Source organism: Larus michahellis, chromosome 11 (genome assembly GCF_964199755.1).
Source record: "Larus michahellis chromosome 11, bLarMic1.1, whole genome shotgun sequence".
NCBI classification, from domain to species: domain Eukaryota; kingdom Metazoa; phylum Chordata; class Aves; order Charadriiformes; family Laridae; genus Larus; species Larus michahellis.
In genome coordinates, this window is record NC_133906.1 from 10,689,512 (window position 1) to 10,709,238 (window position 19,727).

The following is a 19,727-nucleotide window of genomic DNA, read 5'->3' on the forward strand; positions in this document are numbered from 1 at the left end:
GGTGGCCAATGTCCACCCTGGCACAGCTCCGTTGGCTCAGGTCCACCTTCCAGCACCGATTTGCTGTGTGTGCCACAGCAAGGTGTGCATGTGCTTTGGTACGTGTCTGACCTTCTCCTGATGGACAGGCAGAGCAGAGCACCCACCAAAGACAAACTCATCACCCTTTGCTGGAGAAACCAGCCCGCTGCTTGCAAGAGCTGTTTGTGGCAGATATTAGGAGGGAAAGAGGCTGGGAAGTGGCACAGCCTGTCCACAGCATCACCCTGGGATGTACAACATGCCCCAAACGCCTGCCTCGACCTAGCCCTCCTTACCCCCTCCAATTTCACACTTTTGTGCATGCTGATATGCTTAAAAACACTGGTTCCTAATGAGAAAGTCCCTTCATTAGCACCACAGTGGGGTTTTTCCATGGGACTAGCCAACCTTCTGCCCATCAACAGCCCCAGGGCGGAGCAGGTGCCTGCCTGACCACAGCAAATTCAGGGATGCTTTCCAGCCCAGCTTCCTACGCCCGCAGAGCTCGGTGAGACAGCAGCATGTCCTCCTGTGCCCCCTTAGGTTTCTCCAGGCCCCCCTGGTCAAGTAGGATCAATAGCAGAAACGTTTCATGCCATTGCTGAACCACCAGGAGCCCCCACCTGCACACCAGCAGTGCCATACGGTCGTGTATTAATGGGGTAAAAAAGCTCTCTGATTGCAATGCTTCCTTTGCTTGGAGAACACAAGATCCTGCAAAACAGCGCCTTATAAGCTTGAGGCGGTGCCTAATAAGGAGGAGCTGCTGGGGGGGCAATACCAGCAGACCCTCCCCAGAGCAGATCCAGCCAAGCCACGAACCTTTCCAAGCCAGATGCAGCACTGGGAGCCTCCGCCGGGCATGGGAACGGACCTACATGTCCACATTGGGCAAAGCCCCGGTGCAGCACATGCACACGGGGTTGCACAGGGCCACCAGAAGGATGGAGCTCAGCTGGCACGTCTGCCTCGATCATCCGCCAGCACTATAGCCCAGGCAGTGCTGTGTCTGCACCCCAAACACCCCCACTGCCACCAACCATGCCTTGCCCGAACATCTCTTCAGGGAAAACGGTCACTTCCCTGGAGAAAAAGCGTTTCAGGTCCCAAAACCCACAACCCTCCAAGGCAGCGCAGTGGTGAGCTATAAGGCAGCATCACTCCCTTCAGCTACTCTTTCATCGCCACAGAGAGAGACAAGTCACAGCTAGTGCTCCCAGCACCGCTCTTAGCCCCGGGGAAACAACTTACAAAAAAGACAGGGAGAGCTTTGGAGGAGCATTGAGTTGACTCTGTAGGGCAGAGGCCCGAGGTGATGAGTCTGCGGTAACGAATGACGGCTGGAGATGCGTAACAGCAACCACTCCAAAGTGATGCCCTGGCTCCGCACAGGTATTCAGGCTCAGAAAGGGAAAATACAGGAATATAAGCACAGAAAAGTCCTCAGCACTGATTTACCTAACGTTCCAGCCCTACACCTTTAGTCCATTGGAGAGGAGGAAATAAGGAGCGCTCGATGCAGGGCTGTGGTCAAGATACGGGAGGCAGGGAGCAAAGCAGGGAGGGGGAAAACAGGGCCAGGCTCCAGAGGCACGCAAGGAAAGCTTCTCCCTCCCTCTGGGACTGCCTCGTGAGGTTCTACCATTAATCTCATCTCAAAGGAAAACCTGAGCGACCAGCTAAGGGCTGCCTGACGTGGTTCGGTGATCGATTCTAGTGGCGTGCCCATAGATTTCAGTATTTACAGGAGCGCAGTTATTTTGCACGGGTGCATAAACATTTACTAAATAGGAATGCATGCAAAAAGATGGTTTGAAAATAGTTTGTTTTAAAATGAGAAGCGGTTTTGACCTCTCTGGAAGGAATGTACCTCTGCTCTCTGCTTAGAGATGGTCAGCTGAATGCTTGAGGAGGGTGGGAGAAATAGTAAACATGCTGAGAGAGCTGCGAAGCACATTTTTATTTTTGTTTTGCTTCTAAAATTAGCTTTTAATATTTCTAAGAGCAAGAGGCATTTCAAAAGAAACACGAACCCCCAAAACTCGAGTTTGGAAAGGGGCTAATTTTTAATCAAAATAAATTTTAAAGGAGAAAAATGTCAATGCTTCTATTAAGTGATAAGCTCTGGCTGTTCCACGTGGGGCTGGCATTCCAGGGAGAAAGGGCTTCGCAAAGCATTTTACTAGGTCTCCCAGACCAGGAATTCCAAGCCATGGGGGACCCCAACCCTGGGCCCTCCACCCTGGCACCTCTGTGACGTAGATGGGAAATAACCTGCACTGCTATTAGGAAGTGCTGAAAACCGCCACATTTCTTATTTGAGGGAGGAAAGGACTGTTTTAAGCAATTCATTAATTATGAACATTAAACAAATCAAGCTCTGAAGTTCAGTTCGTAACGACTCAAAGTTCCGCTATTGTTCTACTCAGTAAAATCAGACTTTCCAGACAGCATCTGTCAATCTGATTATTATGTAGTTAAATGAGGGAGAAAAAAAACTGTTCTCTCTCACCTGCAAAAAGCTATCTGTGCCTTGTAATTATTTGCCTTGATAAATTTAATTTACTTGAGTTTTCCCTTCCAGATTTGGCTGGTCAAGTTAAACTACAAAGATTATTCACGGAAAAGCAACCACAGTTGGTTACTAGGATACAAAAAATCACTTAGTACGTTTCTCCAATGAATAATCTCAGCAGAACACGTACAAATTCAATAAATTATGAATTTCTTTTTCTCGCTTACATAAACATTGGGGTTGCAGAGGCATTTCTTGGAACCCTTTAAAATAAATTAGTATCTTAATTACTATGCAATAGCTAAACAAACAAGAGGGGACAGCCGAGCCTTGCAGGTGAGCTGCATCCTTTGCCTAGACATGAAAGTTATTTTGGAACAAGGCAGGGTGCAAATGGACAGCAGATTCATTATTGCCAGTCTCTATGTGCAGACACTGGTGTTTGGCATGCTTACGTGCCTTTTCAAAGCAGGTAACGTAAGCAGTAAACTAAGTGAATTTGGAAGAAGGCATTCTTATTTCAGAAAAAAAGATTATCTCTTCCTGCACAGTCCCACTTATGCAAAAGGTCTTCTGTAAAAGCACTTGTTGCCAGATCTCTGAACCTACAAGGTGAAGCGAGACGTAAGTTTTCCTGCGTCAGGGGGTGGCTGCCGCGCTGGTCCATGCGAGGCCAGCATCCACAGCACAACTGCCGCTGCTGATGGGCAAAACAAACTGCAGTCGGTGCCCTGAGCCACTCGGACATTTTTGGAAACAACACCCAGACTCGGAAAATTGATTTTTGGATACCTAACAGCATTTGGTCTTTTTTTTTTTTGCGTGTGTGTGTGTGGTTGTATCGTTCTCTGTCTTCTCCTAGCCCTCATAATATCCCCTAATAACAGCAATCCCCAGGCATGACTCAGTACAGACTGCTGTTCAAGGCTGTGGTATTTAAAGACACGTTATAGGGTCTGTTGGCTAAGAACAGTTTTTATAAACTTTAACCGAGACGGATTTTCCTTGAAATTCTGACTTGCGAAGCATCTGTCCTTCTCACCCTCTCCCTTTGATCACATCAGCGGCACAAGCAGTGCTGTTCTGCTGCGGGCAAATCACACGGTAATTGCTATTTAAGACTCACAAATCAGATGCCAGCGTGAAGATCTGCCTCGTACTCTTCAAAGGACATCTCCTTTCCAGGAGAGATCAACCAAAATGCCTGGCATACTGAAATATCTGCAAGCCTTCTTCCACGCAAGTGCAGGGAAGCTCCGCTGGCATCGAGCTTTCCCTCCCTGCACACATGGTCTCAATGCTGAACTTCTATTTTTCAGCCCTCTCCGCCCACAAGGCTCTCATGCAGACCCCGTGCCGTGTCCCCATGTCACCGCAGGCTCGTCCCCAGCCTGTCCTGCACAGGGCCACGTTCACCAGCCAGCCCCGGAGTCCCAAGGGGCACCCTGCTCCAGAGCAAACCCACACCGATCGGCAGATAAAAGTCGAGCCACTTAAACACTCTTTTCCATTGTGTAGTTTGTCCCCATGAACCATCGTACGAAAGTTATCTCTGTTTTATAAGCCAGCACAATGGCCACCACACAATACACCAGCCAATGCTCTTTATCACTAAAAGTGAAGCAACAGCCCGTTAGTAAATGATTTCAGTTTTCATACTTAGAAACCCTTTCACTTTGCAGGACAAAGTAATCAAGAGGTTTTGATGGTGGCCTGAGGAAAGGACCACCAAAGAACAGTCCCTTAAAGAGGTGCTTCTTGGGGGCACACCTCTTGGACAAAAGCCTGCAGGAATTATCTAGCCCACCTTTACCCTCTGATGGGACCAGCTCTACTAATGCCATTCCTAGTTGATAAATAACAAACTTGTTCTTCGAGACCTCCAGTGACACAGATATTCCAATTTACTGTACTCCACCAAGGCTTTCCCTCAGTGTTAACCTGCCCGGCTGCTTTCTGGAGAGCACGTGCCCAGAGGGCCTGGTCCTGTCTCCTCCCCAAAAGCCTGTAATGCACTGCAGTCTCTTAGCAGCAATTTTGTCCACCACCAGGACACTAGACAAGAGAGATCTCGAGCGCCAAGTGTTTTCTGTTACCAAAAAAAACCTCTATCCGACCGTGTCGAGTTCAAGACCCCAAGAAATAGCAATTTCCCCTCATTAGGATTTATGCTTTCGACCTTAGCATCGCACCGAGGAGATAACTTTTGAACTCCCCTCCGTAAATTACAGAATATGTTAAGCTGAGAAGCTGGTGCCCCGATGAGACCAAAACAGATAACGGGCTGAGAAAAGCTGTTGCCACAGTGCTAGTTATCGCTGAGGAAAGAGAGATAAACCTGAATGAAATTATTCCGTTTCTGCTGCCAAATGGGATATTCTATCTTTTATCTTTGGCTTGTCAAGGCAGGGCTTGGCAGATTTAACATTCGAGTTATGGAGGAGGGCAAAAATCAAACAACTTTTTTTTCCCTGACATTTGGAAACCTGATGGAAAACTTTCACTCGGGGAAAGGCTCTCCTGACTGACTGTCTTCCCTGTGTCGCTACCCGGGCAATGAAAAATAAGAGTTTTGCTTTTATGTGGGCTATTTATTTCTCCCACACAGCCATAAGACATTATGCCATCAGGAGTACAATCACAAGAAACCTGGAGTCACAGAGAAACGGATGGCTAAAATAGACGAATTCCTAAAGCACAAAAGTCTCATTATTATGTAAATACCCACAGTGAAACAAGAAAACTGCGAAAATGAAACCTGTAACATGCAACTACCTACCCAACAACTCTACAAACACAACTCCATCCCTTTTTCTCCCTTCAAAGCATCAGTAGCTCTTGAAAAAAATCCTAAATGTGATTTCCCTGCTGCACTGAAAAGCTTTGAAATGCAGTTAAAATGTTTTTTCTTTAAAGAATCTTCCTGCGTAATTCCAGCAGCAAGCGAGAAGTCATTTCTTATCCTCTGATTTGGTTTCTTTACACCAGTCCTTTTGGTGTAGAAAGGAAAAAAGAGCATAGTTTTGCTAGAGCAGGGAAAGGGATGGGATCTGATCCTCTTAACAGGAGACCTCCGAGCTGCTCCACCGCCAGAGGTCTGAAAGCACCGAGAGAGAGAAATAAACTCCTGGGTGGAAAGCAAGCCCTGCTTACACAAAGCAGAGGGAGGTATCTCCCTGGACACAGAGGGAAAAACAAATTAACAAGCAAGAAATCACCTTCCTCTCCCTCACTCCTCCCCGAAGCCCCGCTTCAACTGTTCAGACACCAGGAATTTAATGTTCCAGCACTCAGTAATTGAGACAACAGGGCATCCAGGTCTGAAGGGAAAAGCTGGCACAGGTACGCTGAGATACGGCTTTCAACCAGACGTCTCGGTGCCAGTGATTCATGCTTTTTAACATATAGAGGGAAAAAAAAATACACCCATCATCGAGATACGGAACAACCCAGAGTAAACAGCATCTCCTTCCCACCAAGGATGTCCTCCCCTGGGCACACATCTTACCTAAGGGCCTGTCGGGAAGGGACTGCCCCAGCTACTGCCCCTGGGCAGTCCTGCTGTATCTACAGCATGCAAAGAGGTGGGATGGGGAGGTTTCCAGAGAAGTGGTAGGACCTCACAACCTAAGGGCACTGGGGCCATCAAACAGACCATTGGCACAGGGTCTGTCCTCTCCAGGACACAGCAGATTAGTGACGCCACGGGCAAGGGTGGAGAAGCTGCCTAAAAGAGAAGACAGAACAAAGTATGGAAATGCTCCCATAGCAAAACTTCCTCCAGCTGCCGCAGACAGAAAAGCCTCCCCGAGATGTGACATGGTGCCAGGTCCCTTCCGACAGCCCTTCGGGCTCCCACCTCTTTCGGCGCTTGTGGTTGAGCGAGCACACATCTGCCCTCTGGGTAGAGGCTGGGGAACGGTTCGCTGGCCAAACTATATTTTGATGCCAGGAAGCCCCAAATGAGCGTGTGGCCGAGGAGCTCATTAGGAGCAGGGACGGTGCACGCCGTGAGTCAGCCGTGCGGTTTGGCTGCCGTGGCAAGAAGCAGAAGCGGGATGCCAAACTGCTCCAGGCACACGAAAGAAGACAAACAAAGGGATAAGACCGAGGGAAATACAAAGAGAAGAGATGGGGGAGATTGCACACACCTTCCCCGTAAGGAAGCTCAGATGGGATCTGACACGTGTTTCAGGGGATCACACCTGGCCTCATCCCATCTTGCAGCCCATGAAACCCTGCTCCGGGGTTCTCGCTAGCTCTACCCCCTGCCAGGTTCAGCAGATTTGCTTCCCTGCTTCTCTCCCGAACCCACCGCATCCATCACAGTGACATGCACACTCCACCTTAGGAATGCCTGCTCTTATTTTAGCTACCCACCCGCACAGATGGGCTCTGTAAATGGTGGGATGCTGATGAGAAAGAAAACGTTTCTTTCCAAGGCAAACTGTGCAGCAGGACACTGACTGTCCCGAAGTGCAATTCCAAAATTCAGTGATCTTGAGCTCTAAATCCACTGGAGCTAACAAGGGTGAACATGCTTATTTGCATTCCTAACTGAAAAGCCACTGAACGTGATACGCAAGGAGGATCCCTACTAGAATGGGAAGAGAAGCACGGCATAAGCTTCAAGGTGACTCATCCTTTTCACGTCAAGAAAACACTAATGCCCGCAAATTCAAACTTGACTGCCTACAGTTAAACACCTTAAACATACTTAAGCACCTCCATAGGCTGTCAAATTATAACGTGCCGGGAAGCAGCAATTTCCTTTGCCTGCGGTGAGGGCTCTCTGAGAGTTTTGCCTGCACACACAGACTCAGGGGTTGATTTTAAGCACCTACAGTAGGGTCAGGTGGTGACACACCGCTCCTTCCGACCTGCGGCAATTATCTGAAGCAATAAGAGGGAAAAAGAGCTGTTTGCCAGATATCCTACCTCTTAGTAAAGCAATTCCCCTCTAGAGCGTAAACAATAAAATAGAAGGGAGGGCACTTGCCCGGCACTATCCAGCCTGAGAGCGGAGAGCAACGAAAAGCTCTGGCTTTAATGACATACTTGGCAGCGCGCTGTGTGCGTCTGACAGCACAGCGGCCACGGGGCACGACACACAGCTCCACTTAGCGCCGTCGTGATAGGCGATGCCTGCCTGCATTCAAGTACAGTTGTTTCTCCGGGACTCGACAGCCGAGATGCCAATGGTAGCGCTGAATTAACCACGCCAGTTGGCTGCAGCACGTTTTTGGGTATGTGCTGTGCGATGCCGGTTAAAGATAGTCCCCAGCATACGATCAACCTGTTCCAGCTCTAAATCACAGGGAAGGCTGGGCACTTTCACGGGTTTCCTTTTGAAGAGTGGAAAAGCAAAAAGCTACAAAAGAAGTAGCGAATGCATCTATTTTGTTTTGCACTTCTGCGACCTTCCTCCTGGAGATGCTTTGTGCCTGCATGTTAATTAATTAACTCTGGTATACCCATGTGAGCCAGTGTTTCCTACCTCCCTTACATACAAAGCAAGACTAGGATAAAGCCACTTAGTCAAAGGTCACACAGGGAGTCAGCAGCAAAATCAATGCCAGACTCTAGAAAGCTCAAGTCCCGGACTAAAAGAGGCAGAAAAACAGGCAAAATGGGGCTGTTATTGAGGCGGGATTAGCACCTGTAATCAGCGTTGATCAGACTTGAACCAAACCCAAACCAAAAACTGGTCTGAACAGGTACCTTTTTCACTCAAACCAGAACAACCTGAAGTGTTATTTTGTAGTTTTGTTGAAGTCAGACTGGAACCAAACCAACCAATTTACTGAATTAATTCCCTATTCAAAATACTGAGAACCCCTCCCACCGTGCACCACTAGCAACTGAAGGGGGAGGAGGGACCAGAGAACAAATCTAAATGAAAATGCTCCCGAAAGCTGAGATTTTAGCCCCTGGAAAAGGCAGAGATATCTTTTCCCACTACATGGTCTTTGCTATTCATTTCTTACAAAAAGAATTGTGTATATAATGGTAAGAGGCATCAGTATTTTACAAAGGATACACAGAAACATCATCTTTTACCCATAAGCTATGAACCCCTGCTGCCTTACTGTAACCGACCATCACCGCTTTGCAAAAGGCTGGCAGATGGGAGCCTCAGCCCAGCCAAGGTCTAAAGTTGGGATTTCTGACTTGCTGAGAAAGGGTTAATTATTAAAAGCATTTTTCTTAAGAATACAAAATAATTTCTTGAAAATAAGAAATTGAAGTCACTTCTGCCAGAACAAGCCCCATTCTCCCTTGTGTTTACCAGACGCAAATGCCACTCATACTTGGTATTCCTCGCAGTTGTGAGGAAGGCTGTGGGAGAAGCACTGCAACCAGATCCCAGCAGGATTCTTAAAAGGGAATTTGGCTCCTTTGTTAAATACCAATGACCCTATTTGGGCCAGGATCAACAACTGGATCCCAACTGGAAAGTCCTTTAGTTGTGCTTTGGCCAGTGAGTGCCTCCTGCCCGCCCTGTCTGCCCACGGCAGCAGTTGTCCATGCTCATCCCACCACGGCGAGCTGCCGTCCACCACAAGGGCACTTGCTGCCTGCCCAACCCTCCTAGATGTTATTCCTTGCTTTTTTTTCCTGCACCTTGCAGCTCCATGTAAGGGCTTTGCCAGGTCAGGGGAATTTTCACCTGTCCCAGCCTGCCAGCCCTCACGTACCCCTGGGCTCCCCGCATCCTTCAGGGGAGGCTTCATGCCCCCGTCTGGCTACTAACCATTTTCTGAGCCCTGTTCAAAGTGTCTGCCAAAGAAAGCTAACTAGCACGGAGGAATTAGCACCACCCATGACGTTTGGGGTGCGCTGCTTGCTGCCTCGCTCACCAGTGAGTTAACTCAAGAGAGCAACTCCTCCGTGGAGCACGGCAGGCAAGAGCAGCCACAAAGCCCCATGTCGGTATGCGACCCATCCACCACCACCAGCATCCACACGGCCTCCCAGCCCACGCTGCAGGTCAGGACAAGTTCCACCCATTGGCTGCAATGCTGCACACCTAGTTTATCACCTGTAGGAGACAGAAAAACGGCATGCCTCAATAATAAAGAATTCGCTCTTGCCTAACCACCTGCCCGCAAACTGTCTCCGACAACGGGCAGTGGTAAGGCAAGAAAATACTGACGTCCAAGCGTAAATTCCCACACTGTGGTGGGAGATTCTCCTGCTGGAGATACAGGAAGGGTCGGCAACGGGCTGTCACCAAGCGTTGGGGACCGTCACCGCAGAGGAGCCCGACGGCGAGGAGCTCCTGCTCACCCTCCGGGGCCAGGCCAGCCCCAGGAGGCAACCACCGTCCTGCCGGAGGAATGTGTCATGTATCATTTAGCTGTCATCTAGATAAGAGCGATTTCCACCACCACCTCAGGACCGTTGTTAAGCGTATCTGACACATCTCAGCTCTTTTCCATTCAAATGCCTCCTCAACCGGTTCAAATATAGAAGCTGCCTTTCATTAGCCCGAGCCTATTACTCATTTCAATACCACTCTGGTTAGAAACCTCGCTGTTAATTTGACAAAGCCTCCATCCATTGTGTGCTAACCATCAGACACTTGGCAAACACGAGTTTCCCAAGCTCCTGACACAAATTTCTCCGGCACCCGATAGCGTGTGCTCTTGTATCATTGCATGGAAACGTGGAGAGAAAGGGTGAGGCTGTGCACGGATTTAAAGATGCAACAAGCACGGAAAACATATTCGAACAAATTTAGGCATAAAAATGAGTTGAACTGCTTTCATTAGGATATAAAATTAAGTTCTGCTATTTGAGAAGAGTATTTCCATTTCTATATAAAACCTGAATTGTTGACTGTTCGGCTTTTCCAGGAGACAAACGATGACGGTCCCTCCACATTTCCTCTGCATTTGATCAGAATGGAAAGACATTTTCCACCTTCAGCTATTAATGGTGAATGAAACGACGAAAGGGAAACAACATCTGTAGGCTTCTACAGTTAATCGATTTAACACAACAGGTAGGCAAATTTTAGTTTGGGGGTGTTCTGGTTCTGGGGTTTAGGTTTTTTTACTAAATAAATCACTTCAGCCCATGGGACAGGGGAGAGCGATTCCTCTGTTAGTTAAAACCAGAGTGGAAGTGCATTGCTTAGTCTGCCGGGGTGAAGAAAGAGGTGCATTTTGAACAAAGAAGAGGAAAGACTTAATTCTGATTGATTATCTTTGAGTAATTCTAAGCAGTCACAGCATTTATAAATAGGATTTCATCCAACAATGCAGTCTTCCAGAAAAACTTTATAATTTTCAAAAGGACTGTTCCAAGAACAGTGCTAAACCTGCTTCCCTCCGTAATGCCATTTGGATAATGAAAGACAAACAACGCATCCGCGCACATCAATATGAAAAATTGCTGAATTGTGTCCAACTTGACAAAATACGTTTATAAACTTCCAGATTGCAAACATCCAAAATCTCTTCTGCAGCCACAGGTTAACAGCTTCTTTTGACTGTCATTACTCTGTAAAAACTAAACACAACTGAATTTGGGGAAAAGACACATTTTCAGCATCTTCCAGCATATTAGCAAACGATGTTCAAGCATCCTGCGTGTTTTTGCCTTGCGCAATTTGACAAATGTTTGCAAATGGACTATCCCCAGCAAAGCAGTCCTTACAGACGGTCTCCACCTGGCAGGATGGATTTTCTAGGCTGGATTTTCTGGACAGAAATTTTCTAGGCCACCAGAACAATGTCAGAGTCGGGAGGTCTACATAAATCAAGTCTTCGGTTCTTTCCATCAAACTTTTTCCTCTTTCTTAGCGACTTCTTTTGAAAGCACCGCTAGGAACTCTTTAATCACAGAACTGCGGTACAACTGATGTCATCCCTTTTTTTAAATTCACGTGTGTGAGGCTGTGCGTATGAAGGCTGCTCAGGAGAGACTGTTCTAGCAAGAGGCAGAACGGCTGATACAACTCTCAGCCTTCTGGAACAGAGCTCACAGCCAGATCCCACGTCCCAGCAGGTACAGATATTTTTTTCTTTGAGAAGTTCTAGCCTTACCGAAGTAACCTCCCCTGACCCAAGGATATTTCCCCGGCTCTCCCGGGTTTTTTTTTGCATGTGCCCCTTGATGTTGCCTCTAGCTGAAAAAGCCGACCCACAAAATAAATTTTCGCCAAGGTCACGCACTCCTTACAACGCCTTTATTTGCCAGTTGGTGAGGTATTTAAAAAAAAAAAAAGAAAACTTCCTTATTGTGAAAGGAGCTAATTTCCCATTTAAACGTAATAGAGAACAAGAGGAGATGCAACTAGAAATCTAATCACAGGTTCATGGCTAAACCACAAGCCTAGCAGCTTTCTTTTGTGCCTTGAAGTCCCAAGCACCCTCTCTTTGCAAAGACAATATGTGGCACATCCAAATGCAAATCTATTCCTCTCTTTATTTCTATATTCAGCTCCCTGGCTGATTACAGGGAGGCATGTGTGTGCATTCAATAGGTCCTCCTGCTTCTTTAAATAAGTTTAATAATACCCTTTTTATTTATGGGAGCCCAAAGTACAAAAGATGCAACGCAGGAGCTCTGCAAGAGCAGAAAAGCAAAGCAAAGCAAAGCAAACTAGCTGAAAATACAGACTGGCAAGGGCTCAGTAATTCAATACTCTTGATTCTATAGAGACCAACTGCTTTTGCTATGCACCGATTCTCAGAGGAGGAAAAAAGCCCCACAAATATGAACTTGCAAAGGAAAAGAATCTGTACATCTCTTGTGTAAGAGCAGAATTCACTAAAAAGGCAGTTTAAAACCAGGGCAGCCTACCAAACATTTCAGACCCGCTTTCAAGTAGTTTTCCTCTAGCAACTCTGAACAACTAACGTCTTGCCACATTAAAAAGTTGATTAACAAAAAAAAAACGGGGGGGGGGGGGGGGGGGCGGGGCAGGGGGGATAATGAAAAAGCAAGCCCCTAAAAGAAAGGATTCAGCTGAAAGGCTGGGGATCTCTGCTGCGGCCGGGAGAACGGCGCCGCTTCACCCGCTTTTGTGGCTCCCACATGGGCGAAGCTGCACCCCGCCGCCCCAGCATCACCGCCTCGGTGCCCCTCGCGGCGGAGACCATTAAAAAAATTAATAATAATAGTAAAAAAAAAAAAACATTATTTTTTAAAAAATATCCGGCTTATCCCGGGCCGCTCCGCAGGGGCGCGGGGCTGGCACCCGGGGGCGGCACAAGCCGTCCCGGCTCGCCCCCGGTTTCTCCCCTAGCATCTCCCGGGACGGGGCAGCGCATCCCCCCCGCGCCCCGCTTAACACCCCCCCCCCCACACCTCCGCCGGTACCTGCCAGGGTCTTGTGCACCGTGTTGCCCATGGCTCCGCTCGGCGGCGCCCGGCGCTCCGCAGGGCCATGGACAGCGCCCGCCTCCCGCCGCCGCGCTCCGCTCCGCGCCCGCCGCCGCGCCGCCCCCCGCGCCCCGCCCCGCCCCGCCCCCGCCGCCCGCCCCGCAACGCCTCCCCCCACCCCTCCGCACACACACACACGCACACCCCACGGTGCCTTTCCGGGACGCCCGAGGCTGCGGGGACGCCCCGGCACCGGCCGCGCTCCGCCCTGCGCGGCGGGGTCGTTACCGGGGAAGCGGGGGGGAGAAACGACGGTGAAAAGCGGGCGGCGGCTGGTCCAGGAGCTCCCAGCCCGCGGCTCTTTCCTGGGGTCCAGGAAAGAGCCGCGACGCCAGGAAACTACTTTTTGCCTCTCTCCCCTAAAAAAAAAATATATATATATATATAGATATATATAAAATTCTTCTGTCTCCCTTAGAAAAAAAAAATTTTGGGGAGCAGGAGGGCACGGCTGGCAATTCCAGCTTTACCCTCCGGACAGCCTGTTCCATCAGCAACACCTTCCCAAAGGGTACAAGCTGCACTGGGAAGCACTGGGAGCCCCGAGCTCTTTTTGCCTCCGTGCCTTTTACTTACGGGGTGACCTTGGATAAGCCACTTTGCGTCTCAGTGACACGGCTTCCCCACCTGGGAATGGAGGGTATTAGCAGGAGTGTTGTGTTGGCAAATTCGTTATTAGTTTGAAGCGCACCGATACCATGGTGACGAAGGACACCTCAGCCAACAGCCTGAAGTGCAATATTGACAAGATTTGCCTCACAATTTCTCCATCTTCCCATCTCCGCTGTAAAAGCGTGTTTATAGCCCCATTAGAGAAGAGCAAGGGCTCCTTTTCTCTTTCTGGTCACACTGGTGCTGCTGGGGGGTGATGCTGCCAAAGCCTCCTTTCTTCTCTGAGGCAGTTTTTGTAGTTTTCAGAATGGAGAAATGGGAGGATCAGAGATACAAAACGGGCTGCAACCAACACACGGGGCTGATGCCGCGGTGCACAGTGCTTGGGAAAATCCAGCGTGTCCCTCGGCAGAAGTCACAGCTGTGGGTGATCACGTCTCCTGGGACACAAAATAAGTGGAAAGAGGGGGAGAGCCAAGCACCAGTGGCTCAATGGCCTGGCAGAGATGAGGCTCTGATCTATTGTAGGGAAGCTAAAATAACAAGCCTTTAATCCGTAGATTGCATTGAACGGGTCAAGTATGGCTCAGGAGATGAGAGGGGGGACAGAAAAACCTAATTTCCAGTATTTTTTGCCATCATATGGATTTGTTAAAAATGGGATTATCAAACGAGACATCAGCAGCTGTTCTTAAACGTGCTTGCACCCATCTGCTGTCTTTTCTTCGGTTAGCATATGTCTCCCACCGTCCCTGGTGCCCTGAGCCGTAAACCACACACCGGGGCTGTCAGAGGAGCACCGTGCTGCCCTTCAGGGAGGAGAAGGGGAGGGGGGAGCCATGTCATCCTATTTACACGGAGGGGAAAGTCCTTGTTTCACTAGACAGCGGGGAATGGGAGGCTTTGGCTAATCCCGGCCGGTTTCCCTCAGCAGGGGATGGTAGTTGTTATTTTAGGGCTTAAATAAGCCTCAAAAAGCCAGAGGCGGCAGAGGGGGTTCTCCGCAGCCGGGTCTCTGCGGCTGCCCGGGGGCTGCCAGGGCAGCCCGTGTGGCTGCCATGTGTGGGCTGTGTGTCACCTCCCCGGGGGCTGCCCGGCAGACGCCCCATGTCCCTCCTTCCGCACCCCGGCCACACCAGCCCCGAGACGGTGGCTGCCTGTCCCAAGGGTGTTCCAGCCCTTCCTCCTCCCCAAAAAGGAGGTAAAAATAGAAGACAATAAAATGGAAATGCACATCCTTAGGACACGGAGGCAGCCTCCAGGAATGCAATCAGCGCTCTTACATCTTGGCATTGTAAAAATGTAGAGTTTGTTAAAATAACCCGCTTCACACAATGCAAAACAATAAGTATGAGAAATAGTTGGGCGAGGATGACTTCACCCTCCCCAGAAACCACACTGAGAAAGTGCAAGAGATCCAGAAACCGGCACGGGGGGGAGGGAGGCACGACTGAAAGGCAACGTAAAGTCACTGCTCAGCCTGGAGAAATGCAGAAAGGAAACCAACCGTCCCGACCGAGGAGCAGCAAATGAAAGCTCATTAGCATGTTAAAATTCTTTCCACTCCAGCAAGTTTTGATAACTATTGATAACACACTTCAGTAATTTCTTCTGTAAGCCTAGCAGATGGCTGCTCCTCTTAAGAAATCCCCTTCCCTCTCTCACTCTCATTTTGATGAAGGGACGGGATGACCTGCGCGCGTGTGTCATTGGCTGTGGTATCGGCGGTCTCATAGATATAAAATAGTAATATCACCTAAGCTCCTTCCTAGTATTTTTTTATTACTAGATCTTAAACCATTTTGCAGACAAGGTGAGTGACGTTATCCTTATTTTATAAGTGATGAAACCAAGGCACAAGGAACCCGGGAGACACGTACAAGGTCACCCCGTGGGCAGACTGGGGAGCGGAGGAGCCACAAAACACTTACGGTGTTGAATGCAACTGGCAGCACTGGGCGCTTGTAGCTGCACACACCGTACTGCTGCTTCTCCCTCTGCATTTTCTATTGCTCCCCATAATAAATTCATCTTAGTGGGATCAGTGGAGTAAGATCAGGGTAATACCACGCGAGGGAAAAAGTCTGGAAGGCGTTCTGTGTTATGCTGGTGTCGGACACCTGCTTCCCAACTCACTTTAATCACCTTGAAATTTTTCTGTGCATGAATGTGTACCCAGGCCTTTAAAATATGGGACAAAAAAAAAAAAACAAAGAAAAGAGAGACGGTTTTCTTTCTGAATTGAAAATGTGATGAATTCCACCCGATGTTTGTCACAGAGAGGGATATGATGCAAACCCTCCTGTAACCACGTACACAGGCCAGACCTCTCAGGAGAGGGTATGGGCTGTACTGGCTGTTAGCAGCCACACAAACACACGCCTGTAGATGTAATGCTTCTGGAGATGCAAATAGCTTACAAAGAACAGCTAAATTTCCACTGATAGATACCAGCCTGAGGTGTAACTCTTCTTATGGCATCAAATGGGTTGCATTGTCTTTGTAAATCCCTTGCGGGCTCGAGTTTTGGGGGATGAAAGACGGTGTGAGATGTAAGGTACCGCCGTTAGCGGCTGCCATTCTTGTCTATCTAACAGATGGCAGTAAATAATGTCAGACTCATCTCTTTCAGCAACAGTGAGATAAAACACTGAAAAAATCTGCGTGTCTTCCCCATTCAGGGCAGCCGGCCCTCCCGGGCTTGAGCAGAGCAATCTCCTCCGCTCCCCAAGTGCGGCTCTCGCTCTGGTTTCACACCCCTGCACCTTCAGTTCTTTTTTTCCTTTTGTCCATGACTCTAAAGCTGAGTAGACGTTTGGAGCATCCATTTCTCTTTCAGCCCCATCTATCTGGAGCTCTGAGACTGTCCAAACCACTTCCATCACGTCTCACCTTGAAACCTCCCTTTCCCTCCCCTACTTAGCAGGAGCTCCCTGGGAATTCTCAGAGACTGCAGACGAAAGATACCCTGGAAAAATACGTGTCTAGACTGCACGAGCCTACAGTGCTCTTCCAGCGTGCAAATACCACCATGTCTAAAAGAGTACAGTTACCCTGACATGCCCATCAGTGACATACAACACACCTTCTTCGACAAGTACATATCCAGCATGGATGCACCAGGCAATACCACGTAAATAATTCCTTCCAACTGACACAGGCACAGCAAAAAGCTCATTTCTGTAGCTGTACTGAACGGTGGTGTGTGCTTCCCCCTGTAGAAGTCAGGCTCCTGCCGGCACCTTGTGTTTCCTTTCCTCATCCTACTGGTTGGAGTGACTGTCCAGGAGAGAGCGGATTTGACTGAAAAAAGCAAAAGTTACTCATCTCTCAACTTCCCAGCCTCCGCACCTCGCCTATGGATGGAGAGTACTAATAAGCCTCGCTCCTACTTGGAGAGGAGCAAAAAAAACCAAAGCTGTTCCCTGAATTCCCATAATACACATCTAAAGAGGTATTTGTTTAGGAGGGATGCGTGTACGGAGCGTCCTCCGGCACCGCGCAAAGCCATCCTGCCACCCACGCCTTCCAACTGCTGAAAGCAATTACTTTCCTCCCCTGCTCTCAGCACTAGCACAGGATGCGTAGGGTCTCCACAGGTCACGCACAGAAACTGGGTTTTACTTTTTTTTTTTTCCTCTAAGAAATCAAGGGAAGCAGGAGCTTCCAGCACAACAGTAGGAAAATCTTCCAAAGAGCTTCTTGAACTGGCCTTGACTATGCAGCAGTTGAAGCTGTTTCCTGATCCAAGTCCTTACTGCCTGCTGGAGATTTGGCTGCCGTGAGGCTTATTTACCCAAAGCTGGGGAGATCAAACCACATTTTCTGGGAGATAGGGCAGAATGGTGTTGGGCCAGAGGTGACCCACGGGCTGTGACACAGACAGGGAAATGGAGAGATGTCTTCACAGAGACGGACCGGTCCCATGGTCCAGCAAGACCTTTGTGGCTTCCAAAGAAGCAGTGACCATCTGCCCTGACCACACTTCTACGTGCAAAGTGCAGCAAGTGGCTATGACTTGCGCCAGCCACGCAGCATATGGAAAAGTAATCTCTGACGAGATGCCAGAGCAACTCTCAGCCGGAGAATGTGTGGGCATTCCTGGCACGAAGGACTCCGCGATGGATTCCTCAGCCACGGGAATTACGGCCCAGGCAGAAAGAGGAAAAGGAAACGGTGAAACCACAGTGCAGCAAAACGCAGTTCAATGTCACTTGCACAAGCCACATCCCAAACGACTTTGGTAAGTGTAATAGCACAGTTCCCAATCTGTAGCAGAGGCATCACAAAGGGCAGAAGCCGGGGTTGCAGAGAGGACGATGAGCGGGGAGGAGCAAGGAGAGTGGAGCCAGCAGAGAGGAGGCATCAACAGGGAGACTCGGTGAAAGCATCATTTTCTGGGAAGAGCATAGTTGGGCTGATTGTTATGCCATGTTATTAATTGCTTTAGATAAACAGCGCTTTCTCTCCAGAGAACCCAAAAGCATTGCCTTGGGTCGTTGCCCACCCTTTCCACAGGGCCTGGGGAGGAGAGGGGCTTCCGGCAACGACCGAACACAGGTCCAACCCTGCAGCCTCAGAGGCACCAGCACTGCTGGGAGATGCTCCATCTGCAAGTCCCAGACGAATGCCCTTTCCTTCGGTGGGGGCGGAGGGTGGGTTGGGCCCATGTAAGGAAGAATTTCCAATTTAGAAACAAACAGAGGCAGTTCCTATTATTGTTAGTGGAATGTCAGCATCTCTGGTCCCAAGCACCACTGTCAACAAACAGGCTCACAAATGCTCCTTCAGCATCAGCCAAAATAAAATCCATGAAAGCATCTATAACTCAGCATTCACTACACACATAACAAGCTCTCCTTTTTCTTTTTAAATCCAGTCTTGTCCGCGTAATTTTAACATAAAGGAACCGGTTGTGGGCTGTGTTATCAAATGAGTCATCATTTTATGTGACAGTGTAATATGATTTAGAGGATTCTTGGCACACCAGTATGGATTATGCATTATAATCTCTTAATTTGGCCTGTTAGTGCTGCGCGGCAGCGACTGGAGCGGGAGGGAAAGAGCAGGTTATCTGAATTACTGTCCTAGCTCTGCTCCTGCACTGCTGTGTGACCTTCCCAAATTAGTTACCCTCCTTCTGCCTCACTTTCTTCGTCTGCAAAGCAGAAACACGCCTGTGCCTTCCAGCAGGGTTAGCTAATGTTCGCACGGGAGATTTGAAGAACTTACGTAAGTGCAAACGACTATTTTAATAAGGGAAGAAAAGCAGAAGGACTCTGTTTCGGATGCAACAGGCTGATCTTGGGAAGAAGAACTACGAGGACAGAGTCTCTGGGTGCTGTATACCAGTCACAAGCTAATTAGAGACAATGAATGATTTTCAGAAACATGAGGAATAGGGAGCGCTAACAGGAAACACAGAGATTTGCAAACTGGGACTCTTCAGAAAACGAGCATAACTTCTCACAAACATTGATATGCAGAAGATAAATAAGAACCCTCGGGGAAACTCCTCTCCCATCCCCCAAATACCGCAGGATAATGTAGTCTTGAGAAGCAACGTTGGCTCAGCAGCCCTGGAAGTGAGATTCGCTGTCATTCGCTGGTGGGGAAGCCCAGGCAGGGGCACCTGAAGGAGGACCTGCCACCCCCGGGGGCAGAGGCTATGCTCGGCAGGTAGGGTGATGAGCAATTAGGACGATGAACATCCAGCCCGGAGGAAATGGAGGTGCATGTGAATCAGGAGCTGTGGACACTTGTCCACTTCAGGCTGGACTAAAAGTACCGGAGTCCGTTTACCCAGTCCCACTCCTCAGAGCGGAAAAGTTTGGGATCAGAGTGTGCTCGGGAGATCCAAACAAACAAACCCAGAGCCTAACATCTGCAACTCTTGCTCCCGACCCCCCTAAGCTTTCCATTCCCTCTGCTTTTGGTAAATATAAACTGGCCCATATTTAGCAAAGGGTCACCAGGCAGGGAGGAGACCGGGTACCCATTTCCAAAGCTATCCCGTTCCCTTCGGCTGGCTGCCTGCGGGGTCCATGAAGTCTGGCTTTGTCTGCACCATTCATGCAGTCCCTGGTCTGGTATTAGCAGGGAGCAGTATTTCTACAGGAAAGGAGGATGCATTTTATGAGACACAAATACCACATGAAGAATTTTGGGAGACTGAGAAATCCTC

The 19,727-nt window shown here is 48.9% G+C and overlaps 1 protein-coding gene across 1 annotated transcript in view; it reads right to left on the reverse strand.

The window, feature by feature from the left end:
* The window catches only part of NEURL1B (neuralized E3 ubiquitin protein ligase 1B), a 34,899-nt gene extending 21,906 nt beyond the window's left edge, over positions 1–12,993 (reverse strand). Inside the window, exon 1 of the mRNA XM_074604105.1 lies at positions 12,869–12,993. Within this exon, the coding sequence (XP_074460206.1) occupies positions 12,869–12,899 (31 nt within the window). The 5' untranslated portion in view covers positions 12,900–12,993. The remainder of the gene's footprint in view (positions 1–12,868) is intronic.
* Positions 12,994–19,727: the final 6,734 nt, after the last annotated feature.